The sequence below is a fragment of the Arachis ipaensis genome, chromosome B4, assembly GCF_059453495.1.
Source record: "Arachis ipaensis isolate K30076 ecotype BB chromosome B4, ASM5945349v1, whole genome shotgun sequence".
NCBI lineage: Eukaryota > Viridiplantae > Streptophyta > Magnoliopsida > Fabales > Fabaceae > Arachis > Arachis ipaensis.
The window spans coordinates 20,975,651-20,991,791 of NC_142439.1; the positions used below are offsets into that span (position 1 = coordinate 20,975,651).

Here is a 16,141-nt window from a genome sequence, read left to right on the forward strand (position 1 = left end):
AATACTCTTTTTTATTTTTCTTTCAATTAATAAAAAAATAATGATAGATATGTGTATGAAGAATAAAAATAATGAAAATAAAAATTAAAAATTTCGAAAAAATAATTACTAATGATGATTTAAGATATTAAATATAAAATAAAAAATATAGCAATTAAAATTATGGGAAAAAAAGATTTTTTTAATATAAATTTCTACATTTGCTTCAATTTAAATAAGATTGAGAAAATAAATAAATTTACAAACATTTATAAAATTTTCATCTTAATTGTTACATATAATAACAACGTAATAATTTTAATATTATACTTAAATTTATTCAAATTTTATTATTCTATATATTAGAAAAATTAAATAACTTATAAAATTTTTATTTTTATTTTTATTTTTATTTTTTATTTATTAATAATTTATTATTTACAAAATTTTTAATTTTTATCTTAATTTTATTATTAAAAAAACATAAAAATTAATTTTCCAAAAATATTAGGAAACAAAAAGGGGCATAAACGGTGTCGTCCCAAGTCCCCTTCCTAAGCTGAATGACCACCAACCCTGAACCCCCAACGTCTCTCTCACGCCATTATTATCTTCGATCGCTCTGTGTCCTCACTCTCTCAAGATCAGTCACCGCGCTCGTTGTCATCTTCTTGCTTCGGTCGTCAAGCCAGTTGGCCAGCTCACTTCACCATCATTGTCTTGCATCCAGTCGCTTATTCCCCATCATCGTCACCGCGGAAGAAGCAGTAGGTCCTGGGGTCGCACTCTGTCTCGTCATCCTCTCGTACTCAGAAGTGCGCCTTCCCTGCGCTCGTTGTTGCCGACAACGGAGGTAGCAGGTGGGCTTGTCTTCATTCATCTTCTTACTTTGAGCCTCGCCTCAGGTTCCTTCGCACAACCCAATTTGGTGAGTTCCAATTAATTTCTCATTTCTTTCTGTTCTGAAATGATCACTTTACTGATTGAGCTTGAATGTGCTTTGATTTTGTTGTCGAAAGATGAATTTGTTGCTGAAAATTGAATGTGTGGCTGAAATTTGTTACTGGAACCTTGAATTTTTTGCTTATCTGAAATGGTCAGTTGAATTTGTTAATTGCTGAAAGAATTTGTTACTGATTGAACTTGAAAGCACTTTGATTTTGTTGTTGAAAGTTGAATTTGTTGCTGAAAGTGGAATGTGTGGTTGAAATTTGCTACCGAAACCTTGAATTTTTTGCTTTTCTGGAATGATCACTTAAAATTGTTCATTGCTGAAAGAATTTATTATTGATTGAACTTGAATGCACTTTGATTTTTTTGTTCAAAGTTGGATTTATTGCTAAAAGTTGAATGTGTGAATGAGAAATTTGTTACTGGAACCTTTAACTTGTTGCTGTTCTGAAATGATCACTTAAAATTGTGTTTCTTTGATTTTTTTTTACCTATTTTTAAGTAACTGGGGTTCTTCAATTGTATAAGTCTACTACTCTACTGCTTCATTTTGAATTGGTTCATGTTCATTTGTACTTCCTTAAAAAAAATTGGATGATTTGATATTTATGATAACAGGATAGGGAAGCCGTAATCCTAATCAAATAAGCAAATAATAACAATAAATATCAATATTAATTCTAAGAGATCACATATGATATTCCTTAATGTTCTAGAGATATTATCTTGATTTTCAATAAGGCATATATACTTGTACTTATCTCAAACTTTCATTCCCTAATTTAAATCCAGCTAACTTAGTGGATCACTACCACACGCTCACTTTCCACATTTGTTATTGAAAATTTTGTGCTAGAATCCTAACCATGTTATTGATATTTTTTTTTATTGAACCCGGTATATCTCCATACTTTTCAACCTCGTGACTTGAAGTTCTTGACATGAGATTAATGATACCCAATTATTTTTGGTTTTTCTAATGCTTCAAATTGTTTATGATTATTTTCTTCAAGCTTTGTATAATATCTTTTTATGATTTATATCTTTATTTTCAAATTGAATGTATTATGTTTGTTACTTTATAACTTGTAGAAAGGGTTATTTAGTGTGATTGTGAATAAAAATATATTAATGAAATTTAGGAAAAAATATACACGAGACTATGTCCATTTATATGCATGTTAACCATTGGTATTACAACTAAAATGAAACCTTAGTTCAGATAATCATGGCGCCCAATAGAAGTTGGATGTCACGAAGGCAAGATTGCACTGGTTATCTAAGCGAGAAATTTAAGAAAGGTGTTGTGGAATTCATAGATTTTGTAGAAAGAAATCCGACAGACATTGATAGTTTAGGTCACATTCTTTGTCCATGCACAAAATGTAAGAACAGGCTTAAGGATAAAATATTCTGGGTCGAAAAGCATTTATGTGATCGTGGGTTTATGGAGGGTTATATAAACTGGACTGCTCATGGTAAGGAAAGATGGGTTGAACAGGACGCAACAAATGTTACCCAAGAACATGAAGAGGAGAATACAAATCCATATGTAGACATGGTTATTGATGCTGTAGGTGATAACTTAAACGTAGTGGAAGGTTTAGAAGAGGATCCGAATCCATCCGCGTTGAAGTATATGATGATGTTCATAAGAAAAAAAGTGGAGAATATGTTTCTGAAGTATCCAAGAAAATTATTGTAAGTGTCTCTAATTTTGTAGTATAATTTAGTTTTAGTTTTCTTAATAATATGTCATTATTTTTCTGCTGTAGGACTCATATGGAGAGGCAATATCACAAAAATATGGAGAAGATTTAATAGATCAACCTGAAGTTGATCCTAACGTGTGGACAGAAGTTGTAGGAACCAACAAGAAAGGACGAGTTCATGGGTTAGGCCGCAGTCTGGATATTGGTATTCATGATCATAGAGATGTGCCATTACCTGAAGGTACAGGTGTTTCTACAGTCAAGTCAGTTTCACAAACAGACATCACTGAGGCTATTAAAGAAGCATTGCCTAGTGCTATAAATGCAGTCTTGCATAGTATTGTAAATGAAGCTATACAGAGTAATTTACTGTCTCTTCTTTCTAAGATTCTAGGATTCCCCCAAGAGAAGAATCAGTAGAGTGATTTTGCTGGGAATAATATTTGATTAGGTGGCTTATGTTAATGCATTTTGTTAAGCTTAGTTTATTATCGTAGTTTATTTGTTTGATAGACAATTGATTAGGAAATTTGTTTCATTTTCAGTTTTTATAGAAGTTGGCTTACTTTTATTGGTAGTTTACTTAGTTAATAAATAATTATTTGGATTGATTTTTATAGTTACTGTTAGATTTAACTTGTTTTGGTATTTTATTTGTGAAGTATTTATGTTGGAGATGTTGCATTAGACTTTTATTTTAATAAATATGTTGGGTTTGATTTTTTTTTAAACATGTATAATTTTTATGAACTAATTTTATTTTTATGCATTATAATCTTTCATTTCAATAATAAAATAAAAAATAATATGATGTTTATTTTAGTATAACGAAAAAATTGGAATTCTAACTGATATTCTAGTAAAATTAGCGACATACTCGCTGTTGATGATGGTGACAAATTAAAGACTCTATTGCGACTGAAACAATTGTGAGATACCTATCGATTTGTTACTATTTTAAAAGAAATTTGCGATGACATTTTGCGATAATATTGCAACTAATTGACTACATATTATTTTTTAGCAAATTAGCGACTATTTCATAACTCTACTTTATAATTTCGAATAGCTTTGGTTTAGCGACAAAATTCCTACAAATTTGATTAAGGATTTTCAAATATTAGCTATAGATTTGCTACACAATGTGACAGATTTGCGACCATATTAGCGGAAAACTTGCGACGAGTTAGGTTCGAAAAAATTCCTCGCTAATTAGCGTCAACCAACCATCCCATTTTGTCTACGCAGTTAGCTTGTATTTAGTGATGAATCTGCTGCAGTAGAGTTTATCGCTAATTAGCGACTACCGTATAGTCCATTTCTTCTACGGAATTAGCTTTTACTTTAGTGATTGATTTGCGACTATTTATTCGGTAGCTAAAAAACTTTCCGATGAATTAGCGACTGTTGTGTTTGCGTCACTGATCTGCGACTTGTAATTAGTAAGGAAACCATTAGTTGCTAGTCGGTAGCTAATCTGCCACAAATTATATTTTGTGTCAGATTAGCGATGATTTTACGACTCTTTTTGTAGTAGCTAATCGGCCAAATTCTTGTAGTGTTTCTTCCAATTCCTGAAACCATTCTCAATAAAAGCATTTGAACCCGTGTTGATTGAAGGTTCCTTAGCAAAAAGAAAACATGAAAAACAATATATAGCATCATTTTCTATAGAATATTCTAACCAAGATGGGAACAATTTAAACCATGAAGATTGAAAGCGACGATGACTTTTATCACCAGAAAATGGATAATTATCAAGAATGGGTTGATTTGGCCTAACTTTAATATAAGCCCGACGGATTTCATCTCTTTGATTTGGAGGAAACTTCCAAATCATTGGTCGCATTCCAGGATCTCTTTTCAAATGAAAAATATCTAGTTGATTTGGAAGAAGTCGTGGACGCTTTGAGCTATTCAATGGAGAACTTGAAGTAATGAAATTTGATGATCCCTCAAGTATTGGAGTAGTAATAGTAGAACCATCTTCATTCTCTTGATCTTTTCTGTTAAAAAATGTATCAATGGTTTTGAACTTACTCATAATTCAAATGGCCAAATAAGTTTCTATAATTAAAAATATATTTAGCAAAAAGTGTAAATTACAATCTAAATCTTTATAAAATATAAAAATTATATTTCAATTCAAAATAAAATATTAAAATTTAGAACAATAATACTAACATTGTAGTATAAATAATATAAAATTGTAATCAAATAGTTAACTAATAAAAAAAAATAAATATACAAATTAACATATAATAACATAAACTTAATTAACAAATAATAATAAATTAAGTAAATAACTAAATATATAAAAAAAATAAAAAAATTAGACAAGACTAACAGAAAAATAATAAAAAAAACATAAAAAAATTACAATGCTAGATTAAATACAATTTATTTGTTTTATTTTTGTATCACTATGTGTCTTTATTATTCGTTCAATAATTTTCTTGAAATAAAAAAGAATAAAAATAGAACATTTTTTGAGAAAGCAGAATGAAGAACCACTTGTTGAACTACTATCTTTTTTTTAATCTGCAAAAAAAAAAGAGTCAAAGAGGTAAAAGAAAAGAAGATTAAAGAGATAAAGAAGAAGAATAATAGAAAAAGTTGTTACCTGCAAAGTGAAAGTGGGAAGTGTACGAACAAAAAAGGGAGACTGAGAAAGTGTACGAACAAAAAGGGAGGGGGCTGGGAAATAAAAAAAGGGGGGCAGAGAATGGGCTATTGGGCTGGTTTTTTTTGTATGAATTAAAGGGGGGCTGGAAAAATGTACGAACAAAAAGGGAGGAGGGCTGGGAAATAAAAAAAGGGGGAGGGGGGCATTGCCCCCTTTAGAAGTATGTATCTCCGCCCCTGACTAATGCTACCCTAAAATAATATGAGAAAATCCTACGCATAAGAAAATCCTTAACATAAAACATTTATCAAATATATAGTATGAAAGAATTCTTAGTTCATCAGTAAGTCGTTAAAAAAAATCAATTTCATCGTTGATAAATCCAGCGATGTAGGAATAGTATAATTGGAAATTACCAAAAACATTAAAAATAAAGTTTATATAAATTAAAAAATTCGAGATATTTTAAAATCTTTTTCAAATATTAGATTAAAAAATATATTTTACTGTTTTTTTCTATTTTTCTTTTTTTGCTTTTCATATAAACTCAACAATAAAGATGTCAATTTTATTGCAGCAATAGATGTCGTACATTTATCATAGTGTATGTAATATGATACAGATTGTTTACAAATTAAACTGAAATAAAGTTGAAATGTAACTAAATACTAAATACAGAAACTTGTTAGAGTAATTGTTAGTTAGTTAGTCCATCCGACAAGTTGGTTAATTCATATCCGCATTTGTTAGGAAGTTAGTTATTTATCTTCTTTCTCACTGTACAGATATATATACTAAATAGCTATCATGTACAACATATATGGTTTATTCAATTAATAGAGAATATTAATTATTTATCTCTCATTCTTTTTCTCTCTCAATCTCAATTTCATTCTTTTCTCATCTCATTTGTTTTTCTCAATGATATTTTAGAGCTAATTCACAAGTTCTTCTTTACTTCATAATCTATTTCTCATCTTACTTGTTGTACAAGGCTGATACATTTTCGACATGGTATCAGAGCCTACAATTCATGTATCAGACCCTACAATCCATCAATGACTAATGTAAAAAACAGTTCTAACATGAATAATTCATTGAATTTCGTTCCAAACTTTAAACATTTACTGTGTTCATGCGTCAGTTTTCTCAATTTCAAGTTCAAATCAACATATCAAGTTCCTCTCCATTCTCAGAATCAATTAACCCATACTTCCTTCATTCAGGTCAAAATCCTATAACTCCTTATATTTTTCTTCAACTCACATCTTAGAATTATTATTAATGGTACATGACATGTGAAGAGCGCTCTAATCGAAGAACAAGGTTAAGTTTTTGGATAGATCTATTGTGAATGTACAAGATCCTTTGTTCAAGGCTTCGACAAGTGCAACAATTTTCTGCCCTCGTGGATCAATTTCTCTCTTAGTTCTGAAATTGCCAAAAGTATAATGTGGATTAGTTTGACACCAAACTATGGAATGACTTGAAGAATCGATACTCTCAAGGAGATATTTTCAGAGTTGGAGAGCTAAAAGAAGAATTCTAAGCAATCAGGCAAAGTGATTCCTCTGTAACCTCCTACTTCACTAAATTGAAGGTTATTTGGGAGGAATTAGAGAACCTACCAGCAATTTCTAACTTTGTATCTTGTGTTAATGGCTGTCATTGTGGATTAAAGGTTGTTAGAGATCATGCATCAGAATAGTATATTGTGCATTTCTTGAGAAGCTTAAATGAGCAATACTCTACTGTTAAATCACATATCATGCCTTTAAATCCCTTGCTTGACTTCAACACTGTTCTAGCAATGTTAACACAGTAGTAAAGAAAATTAAATTTTAATTTCTTAAAAAACAAAATAGTTACCAATTCATTAGAGGTGCAATATTTAGGAAGCTGCAATCCTTCTGAACAAGGGAGAGAAAGGGGACTAAATAATTCTGGAAGAGGATAGGACGATAGCAATCAAAAGAGTTATGACAGAGGTTACACTTTAAAGTTATACACCTATTGCCATCAAATAGGTCATTTAGTTAAAAATTGCTACAAGAAGAATGGTTATCCAACACATTTCAAGCAGAAATCAACTAACAACATCAGTAATGATGGAACAATTGAAGATTCTAGTGCTAAAATCACTAATTCTGGACATGATGAAATGAATAATGAAATATTTGTTGTTTTGACTCAAGATCAGAATGAAAATCTAATGACTTTGTTCTAGCAACCAACCATAACAGCTCCAAATAATGTAAATCATTTTACTTCTGCAATCACCCTAACTCAACCAAAAGGTAAATGCAATTTGACTGCATCACCATATTTTAATAAAACTTTTACATATGATACATTTCAATATTTCTATAATATTCCCATATCAAAACCCCTTCATGATAAGTCTGCATCAACTCATAAGACTGATCATACCATTGCTACATCTAGTCATGAGAACAATTCACTTAAATTAGTTCAGAATTCATGTTCATCAGCATTATACATCATGACATTGAATCTTCTGCATCATCATTAGATTCAGTACCTTATTCACCCATCAATGCACCACAATCTACTGCACCTATCTTGAGAATATCCGAGAGAGAAAGAAGGCATAACCTTCTTATCTAAGAGACTTTCATTGCTTCAATATTTTATCACATAAGAATCTAATTAATGCCACCCAATTACTTCAACAATTAAGTATTCTCTATCTTAGCATTTGTTATATGCATCTTTCTCTCTCAAACACACACACATGCCTTCACTTTAGCTCTCATAAATAATATAGACCCTAAGTACTATTATGAGATTGTTATGCATGATTGTTGGAAAAAGGCTATTGAAATAAAATTTGTAACATTCTTTTTTGGAATAGAAACTCATTATTGTATAAACTTATAATGAGATATAATATTTAATGATAATTATACAAATACGATTATTAAATCAAATATAATACGTCTAGCTTTGTCCACAAACATACTTTGCAAAAGTAGTTATAGAAATCTATAAGATATTTATACACGATCTTGTAAAATACACACACTTGAAATACGCTTTTCATGAGTCCTTACTGAGTTTGATCTGAAATCGCATACATGTACATAATAGTAAGAATTTAAAAATTCTCAGTAGATATGACAATTTTTTATTGATGTTGGTTTCAGCCGTTCGTCGTGGAAAATATCGTTGCTATCACAATTATAAAAATAATTCTTTTAATAGAATACAAATATGTCTTATATGACATCTTTATTTTCTTTTCACTTTTCTTCATGTGGTCGTCTCATAAATACAAAGCTTTTTTAGAGAATTCTCATTTTGTGGGTGTCTCATAACATCGTGACAATAAAACAGAATTACGACGTATGAATTAAGACATCTTACCTGCTTAACGATTGACAATCTATCCTTACATATTTATTTTCTTTTTATCATAAGTAATTACAAAATAATATTGTGTCATCTCAAATTAAATAATATAATAAATGAATAATAACCACAACAAATAATAATAATAATAATAATAATAATAATAATAATAATAATAATAATAATAATAATAATAATAATAATAATAACATAAGATTCAAATAGATATAATAATCACAATAATGTCATTAGCAATAATAATAATAATAATAATAATAATAATAATAATAATAATAATAATAATAACACAACAATGATAAAAGACTAATAAAAACAATAATAATAATATAACAACAATAGTAATAATAACTAATGAATAATCATAATACTAAAAAATAATTAGTAACAATAATATAATAATAGTTTACCAATACTAACATTAATAAAGTAAATATATGATCAATAATATAAAAATAAATAAATAAAGAAAACAGAATCATTACAATTCTGGCAGATAGCGACAAAAATTTTGTGGCAGTTCTATAAAACCAGCACAAAATGACAACCTGCGGTGCATATCGCGGCGGTTAGGGGTCGGGGTTGCAATCAGCCTGGCATTTAGCGGCGGTTTTCTTCCAACCACCGCAAAATGGACATAACCATATATTTCAATATTTTCTTTAGTAATAACTGTCTGGGTATAATCTAGTTAAGTTAACACTACTATTTTAAGCTACATATTTTTAAATCATTGTTACTTAAACTTGTAACACTTTATCTAGATTCGTTTTACGTAAAAAAGCTCACAAGTTAAATAAGCTATGTATGTTAACCTATGTGAACAAATTTACCAATAAGATTTCTTTGCTTGCTTTATTGTCATTTAAATTTGCATTCAAACATAAATGTAAAAGAAGAAAATAAAGTCATACTCTGAACTTATAAAGTTAAAATAAAGTTTTAACGAGCATAAATCAAAGTTACTCCTTGTTGAAGTTATGCCTTACTAAACCCAAATCAAGAAACTCTAAAAGTAGATAAACATGTAAAACCGCGACCCAAATCATTAAATTAAGGAATCAGCGTAACTCTTATAATAAAAGATCAAAATTTCTCTTCAACATCGTATTGACTTCACGAATCTATGGGCTTCACGTTTTACAAGATCTGATATTTGATCTCGATACCATGGCTTTTTGTTCAGATTAAAGCATATTTTCTTAACATGTATATCATCTTCTCTTTGTTGGTCTTCTATAGTTTTATTGTCTTCTTCTGTAACCTTATTGAGATCAAACTGCATGGATCTGTCAATTCGAACAGAGAAGATATCATCTAAATTGTCTTCTGAATCAGACTCTTCCCCATTTAGACTGTCAAGGACTATTTCTCCAGAATATTCAGGTAATACTAAAAATATCAACATGCATACAACAAAATAAGTATACCCAGACGAAACTGAAAACTCCCAAGTCATTAGATACTGACTTAGAAAAAAAAGGCGTCAATATGCTAAGATCATTTTAAAACTAAACGCAAAGAATCGACAATTACCATTTCCCTTGTTGGTAGTTTGGACAAATTTCTTAGACATAAACTCTGTAGCAAATGTGGTGCTTGCAAAGGATGATGAAAAGTCCTCAGTTTTTATTTGTCCTTCACTGTCATGTTATGTATGCTAATGTTTAAAAAATGTAACACTATTGGAATTGATATTAAATATTGTATATCTAGTTTATCAAAACTGCAACATCTAGAACAACAACTGAAATAACATTAAAGATTTAACGTAAACTAACTTTTGATAAAACAAAAAAAAACCCGTTGAAAGAAACAGAAAATCTGCTTTTACTCATAAAAATTCACAATACAATAAATACTTAACTATAAATCGAAGTACACCAAGTTTTTTGTAACCCAAGAAAATAACATACAACGTTGAGTTTATTTAACTTAGTTCATGACGCAAAGATTCTTTTTAAATTGGTGCGTTCTATAGTGCCTATTATTTTACTATGCCTATGATGACAACAAAGAGGTGCCAAACCTGATTTTTCTAAAGAAATTTTGAACTAATGGTTAAGGTAAACATTTTAAACGAAAATTTGGAGAAAATAATTTTTTTATGCTAGAAAAATAATGAGAAGATAGATGTTAGCACATCATCTATAAATGATGAAATATGCATGAGTTAGGTTTTTTGGGTTTGAGAAGATCGATCATCATAGCAAACAAAAATTAAGATAAATTTTTGTTTATATTTATAAACACTAAAAATTCACAAACACTAGAATTTTAAACCCATATAAGAAATAAATAAAAAAATAAAAATCCTTTTATAAAATTAATTTGGTTTCAAAAAATAAAAATAATTAAATTTAATTAACATGAATAATTTGAAATTTTTTTTATATAAACAAAAATATAGAATAATTACCAAAATCAATCATTGGGCATTTTAAAATGAGAGACTTTAATCTCTTAGATTTTAAAATAGATAAAACAGTCTCCAACATTTATTTTCGTTAAACGATCCAGTCTCTCTCCAATTTGATTCGAAGAGTAAAGTATAAAACTATCTCTAAAAATTTAAAAGTAATATTTAAAAATTTTAATAGTCATTTTGATTAAAAGAATCAACTTAAAAGGATACTGTATTATCTAACAAAAAAGTAAATATTATAGATTATTTTGTGTATTTTGAAACTTTGAAGACTCAAATCTTTAATATTAAAAATTTTGAAAATGTTTTTGGATAAGTATTCAAAAAATATTACATAATTAAAATTTACAATTTTAAAATCTAAAATTTTCATATAGTTTTAAATTAATGATACATATTTAAATTAAACATCTATAATTGATAAGATATGTTAGTGTTCATAAATACTAATAGAAATAATAGAGTTTTGTCCAAAAAAAAAAAAGAAAAAAAAACCATTAAAGAGAGGAAAGAGTTCCAGGCAGAAAAGAGGCATCATGAGGGGTGTTTTTTTCCCCTCCCTTGTAAATTGGATTTTCCTTTTTTTTTTTTCAAGTGATGTATTGTAAAATGTAAATTTGGTTATCTACTATTGACATCTAAAGAAAAAAAAGAAAAAAGAACAAGAGAACCCAATTAAGCAAATTTTATCATTTTCAGTACTAACTAAGCAAGCTTCCTTTCATAATATTTTCGCCAAGTATCATACATCTATTGGTGGGTCAACAATTGGCCACTGCTAGGCACCATTTCTTATGCCACTAGAGAACTGGCCTTTTAAATTACGTTAAAATTCTTCATATAAGCATTACGCAACATCATCGATATTGTCTGAAGCATTTTCTGTTGGGTCTTCTATATCATCCTCCCTTACCAATTGTAAATCTCCAATGTCACCTTCCGCTGACATGTTCAACCCTAGCTGTGGAGAAAAACCAACTTCAGCTTCTTCATTGTCTTCTCCCATGTCATATAAATCTCGTGGTTTCACATGAACCACAACACTCCATTCCTTAACTATTTCATCATCCACATAGTATACAAGCTGAGCTTCTGAGGCCAATATGTATGGTTCATCTTCTTCTCGAACACCAGTGTGTATCGAACGAGAGAAATTAACGCTGGTAAGCCCCAAATGGTCTTGTTTGATGTCTCTACTGGTAGTGGTATCAACCCAAACACATTTGAACAATACTACTGTGAAATGACAGCTATAATTCAATTCAATTATGTTCACAATTTTTTCGTAATACAGAACACTACCAACAACGACTCTATTATCACGCATGCTTGCATAACTTCTTGTATTAGATGATATATGTACTCCACTATTTTGGGTTTTCAGCCGTCTTCCTTTGTGATAGTTCTAAACTTGTCCCATTAACGTTGTAGGCCCCAAAGCGTCTTGCCTGGATCATGGGACCGCACACAAGCAACTTCATTTCTTTCGAATGAAGCGTACTTTCCATTGGAACCTGGAACCACATAACATTTATGCTTTATATTAAATTCGGATTTCATAAAGTACTGATTCTAGGCTAAAAACACATTGGTCAGGTTAATATCCTATCAACCTCATGCTTGAACCACCAAGGAAATTCCGCATGCACAACACTATCGATCTTAGATTGCGACCTTGTCTGAGCCCATAAGCTTCGCTTTGTCTTTTCCTTAAATGTACTTTATGAGAGAAAGGAAAATTAAACCAACTAGTTATCGGGAGAAAACACTTACATTGGTGTTTTAAAAATACATGTGTATACTTACTCAACAAACGGAACCACGGTGTTGTAGTTGACTAGCACATGATGATGTGCTTGATGCTTTTCCATCGGTGTGAGTTCGAAATGCGAAACAGCCCCTATTGCCTTTCCAATAGCTGGGAACATAGTTTCTCTGGCATTATGTGTAACATCATCGGGTTGATCATCAACTCGCCCTGATCGGTTAATTCTAGTCTCAACATTATCCAACTATTTAGAACAGAAAGTTAGGATTTCCTCAAATAAATAGCCTTCTGCAATTGAGCCTTCTGGTTGTACCCTATTACAAACGTATTGCTTTAAACGTCCTAGATACCTGTTATATAAATACAACATAACGCTCAGTATATACACAATTAATTCAGCTGGTTGTATTAAAGGGGTTTAGCAGCAAGCTAACCTTTCTATTGGATACATGCACTGATAATGTATTGGTCCACCAAGAGTTACCTTTTCAACGAGATGCACCGTGAGATGAACCATGACAGTAACGAAGGATGGAGGGAAAATTATTTCCATCTAACACAGGTTTTGCACAACATGATTTTGAAGGTCAGCAAGCTGCATAGGATTTATGGCTTTCCCATAAAGTTCTCGAAAAAATTATAACAAATTTACAATCACATTGGACACCGGAATCGGAAGTGCATTCTTCACCAAAATTGGAAGTAATTATTCCATCAGAATATGGCAGTCATGACTTTTCAACCCAGACAACTTACGGTGTTGCAAATTAACACAACGAACAACATTGCTAGAGTAACCATATGGAAAGACCACATTTTGCGGAGTCTTCAGAAATACATCCCTCTGTGAATTTGACATCGCAAATATTGTAGGAGGATATTTACCACCTTCGCCCAGCCACAATTCATGCCTTATGCCCATGCATTGTAAATCTTTGCAAGCTTTAAGATTGTCTTTTGATTTGCCGCTATCGTTTAAGATAGTGAATACTACATTGTCACAGACTTTTTTTCTACATGCATCACATCAAGGTTATGACACAACATCTGATCCTTCCAGTATGGGAGGTCAAAGAAAACACTCTTCTTTTTCCAATGCGAGTCATCTTCATCTGCATCCTGGCCATTGCGTTTTTTTTGGATGTCACAGTTGAAATCTTCCAAAATGAAACGTGCACATTAGACTGTTGCCTCAATACATCTGTTCCGAATAACTTCTTCGGTGGATCTCCACCTTCGACTTGCCTGTCAAATCTATTACGGTCTAGTCTATATTTGTGTCCCTTATTCAAAAAGCGGTGATGGCCCATGAAACACCATTTTTGGCTGTCTTTCAGCCGATGAGACTTAGCGTCCAAGTTATACGTAGGACAAGCTAACCCACTATGCATATTCCAACTAGATAGGTTTTCCAATCCTGGAAAGTCGCTGATATTCCACATTAGTGCCGCACACATATTGAAAGTGTTTCCCTCTTTGGCATCATACGTTTTAACACCATCCCATAATTACTTCAACTCATCTACCAAAGGCTGCAAGTAAACATCTATGTCGTTACCTAACATTTTTGGCCCAGGAATAAGCATGGATAGAATGAGAGATGTCTATTTCATGCAAAGCCAGGGTGGAAGATTATACAAAATTAGAATCATAGGCCAGACAGAATACTTTGTGCTCATATTCCCAAAAGGATTAAATCCATCGCTCGCGAAGGCTAGGCGAACATTGCGCGGATCCTTCGACAAGTTAGTATACTTTGCTTCAAACTTTTTCCATGCTTTAGCGTCCCTTGGATGCCTAAGCATACCATCGTCATTACGCGCCTCTTTATGCCATAACACGTCAGTTGATGTCTTGCTACACATGAATAATCGTTGCAGTCGTGGTATGAGAGGAAAGTAATGAAGAGTCTTGGCTGCTATAGGTTTCCCATTTCTCTTTAGAGGTACGTTGAGCCTAACAATAGAGCCTTTTTTAGTCTTTTTCTTCCATCTTGAAGACCCATATCGCTTGTACTTGGTCAAGTTTTCATCATCACCTCAATACAACATACAATCTTTTGGACAAGCATCTATCTTGGTGTATTCAATACCCAACTTTCTTATTGTCTTCCTGGCTTTATACACTGTCTTTGGGAGTTTTGCTTGTTCGAATGCGTCTCGCAGTAAGTCAAGAATCATGGTCATTGCCTTGTCACTCACACTGCACATGCACTTAATATGATAAAGCTTAACTAAGAACGCTAATTTGGAGTACTTTGAGCATCCGGAATATAACTCCTGCTCTCCATCTGACAGTAGATCGTTAAAATCTCGTGCCGCGCAACTTGGATCTTCATATAAGTACGGCAACACATCTTCATCATCTTTGGCATGGTCGATTGTTGTTGTGTCTTCACTCCCATGTCGAAGCGTGAAATTGAATGCTTCATTGACCATTTGGTGCATTTGATTCACTTGGAATGTCAGATTTTCATGTACTCGTCCTAGTCCGGATCTCTCTACAACTGGCTTCTCACCATGACGCAACCAATTAGTATATCCATGGGGAAATGGTTGTAACGACAGATGGTCGTATGCATCCTCTCTTGTTTGCATAAGTTGAAACCCACATTTAGGACATGGACACTTTATCATGCCATCGGAGGATTCATTCGCAAATGCAAAGTCTAAGAAATTGTTCAATCCTTGCCTATATTCCACACTATTCCGTGACTTTGAAATCCAACTTTTATCAATATCTAGTATAGGATCAAATTATATCGAACTAATTAATAGACATACGAATTATGAGAAAACAAACTTGTAAAAATTTGGCCCATCAGACAATCTCAATTTAGTTTATTACTTTAATTAAGTTTAGCGAATTACAGTCACTATGAAATTTACATAGGTTTGCACAATATTTAAAATACCTTTCCTATACTTACTACTATTTTAACAGGAATAAATGTGACCGATAATATTTACAAAAAATACACCAAGGAATAGTCTTATGAAAATCCTTTTATGTCTTTTACGTTGTTATTATTTAAAATTCCGTCGATGTACGTTAGATATTTAAATGTGTAACTAATGTTTATATTAAATATTTTGTCAATTCTATTTGTTTTACATAAATTATTTATTACGTGTCATAATACTTGGTCGTATGTCTTTTTATTTTAGGTTAAATAGTATCTATTAATAATTAAATTAAACTTCAATATATTTTAAATAGGGTAAAATGCATAATTAAACCAAATGGATGTCCAAATTATTTAGGGATGACATAATAAAATTCTTAGAACA

The 16,141-nt window shown here is 31.2% G+C and overlaps 2 protein-coding genes across 2 annotated transcripts; one reads left to right on the forward strand and one right to left on the reverse strand.

The window, feature by feature from the left end:
* The first annotated feature begins 604 nt into the window (after positions 1 to 604).
* Positions 605 to 3,199, forward strand: LOC107637662 (uncharacterized). Its single transcript, XM_016341038.3, has 3 exons — positions 605 to 907; positions 2,153 to 2,631; positions 2,706 to 3,199. Exons 2-3 carry the CDS (start codon positions 2,159 to 2,161, stop codon positions 2,749 to 2,751), a joined length of 519 nt encoding a protein of 172 aa, XP_016196524.1. The 5' UTR covers positions 605 to 907; positions 2,153 to 2,158; the 3' UTR covers positions 2,752 to 3,199.
* A 6,558-nt stretch (positions 3,200 to 9,757) lies between these two features.
* LOC148566867 (uncharacterized) lies at positions 9,758 to 15,487 on the reverse strand. Its single transcript, XM_088484465.1, has 11 exons — positions 14,898 to 15,487; positions 14,576 to 14,708; positions 14,364 to 14,455; positions 13,932 to 14,279; positions 13,624 to 13,819; positions 13,286 to 13,404; positions 13,177 to 13,201; positions 12,890 to 13,095; positions 11,935 to 12,333; positions 10,195 to 10,301; positions 9,758 to 10,050 (listed from the first exon to the last, which is right to left on the reverse strand). Exons 1-11 carry the CDS (start codon positions 15,485 to 15,487, stop codon positions 9,758 to 9,760), a joined length of 2,508 nt encoding a protein of 835 aa, XP_088340591.1.
* Between the last annotated feature and the right edge of the window lie 654 nt (positions 15,488 to 16,141).

Excerpts from the sequence above, each read along its gene's own strand:
- LOC107637662 (XM_016341038.3), top strand. The coding sequence starts at position 2,159 with ATGGCGCCCAATAGAAGTTGGATGTCACGAAGGCAAGATTGCACTGGT. Across the intron at positions 2,632-2,705 it reads AAGTATCCAAGAAAATTATT|GACTCATATGGAGAGGCAAT; the intron begins GTAAGTGTCTCT and ends TTTCTGCTGTAG.
- LOC148566867 (XM_088484465.1), bottom strand. The coding sequence starts at position 15,487 with ATGATAAAGTGTCCATGTCCTAAATGTGGGTTTCAACTTATGCAAACA. Across the intron at positions 12,334-12,889 it reads ACCGTGGTTCCGTTTGTTGA|CTGTCATTTCACAGTAGTAT; the intron begins GTAAGTATACAC and ends ATTGAATTATAG. Across the intron at positions 10,302-11,934 it reads GACAATATCGATGATGTTGC|TGAAGGACAAATAAAAACTG; the intron begins GTAATGCTTATA and ends ATAACATGACAG.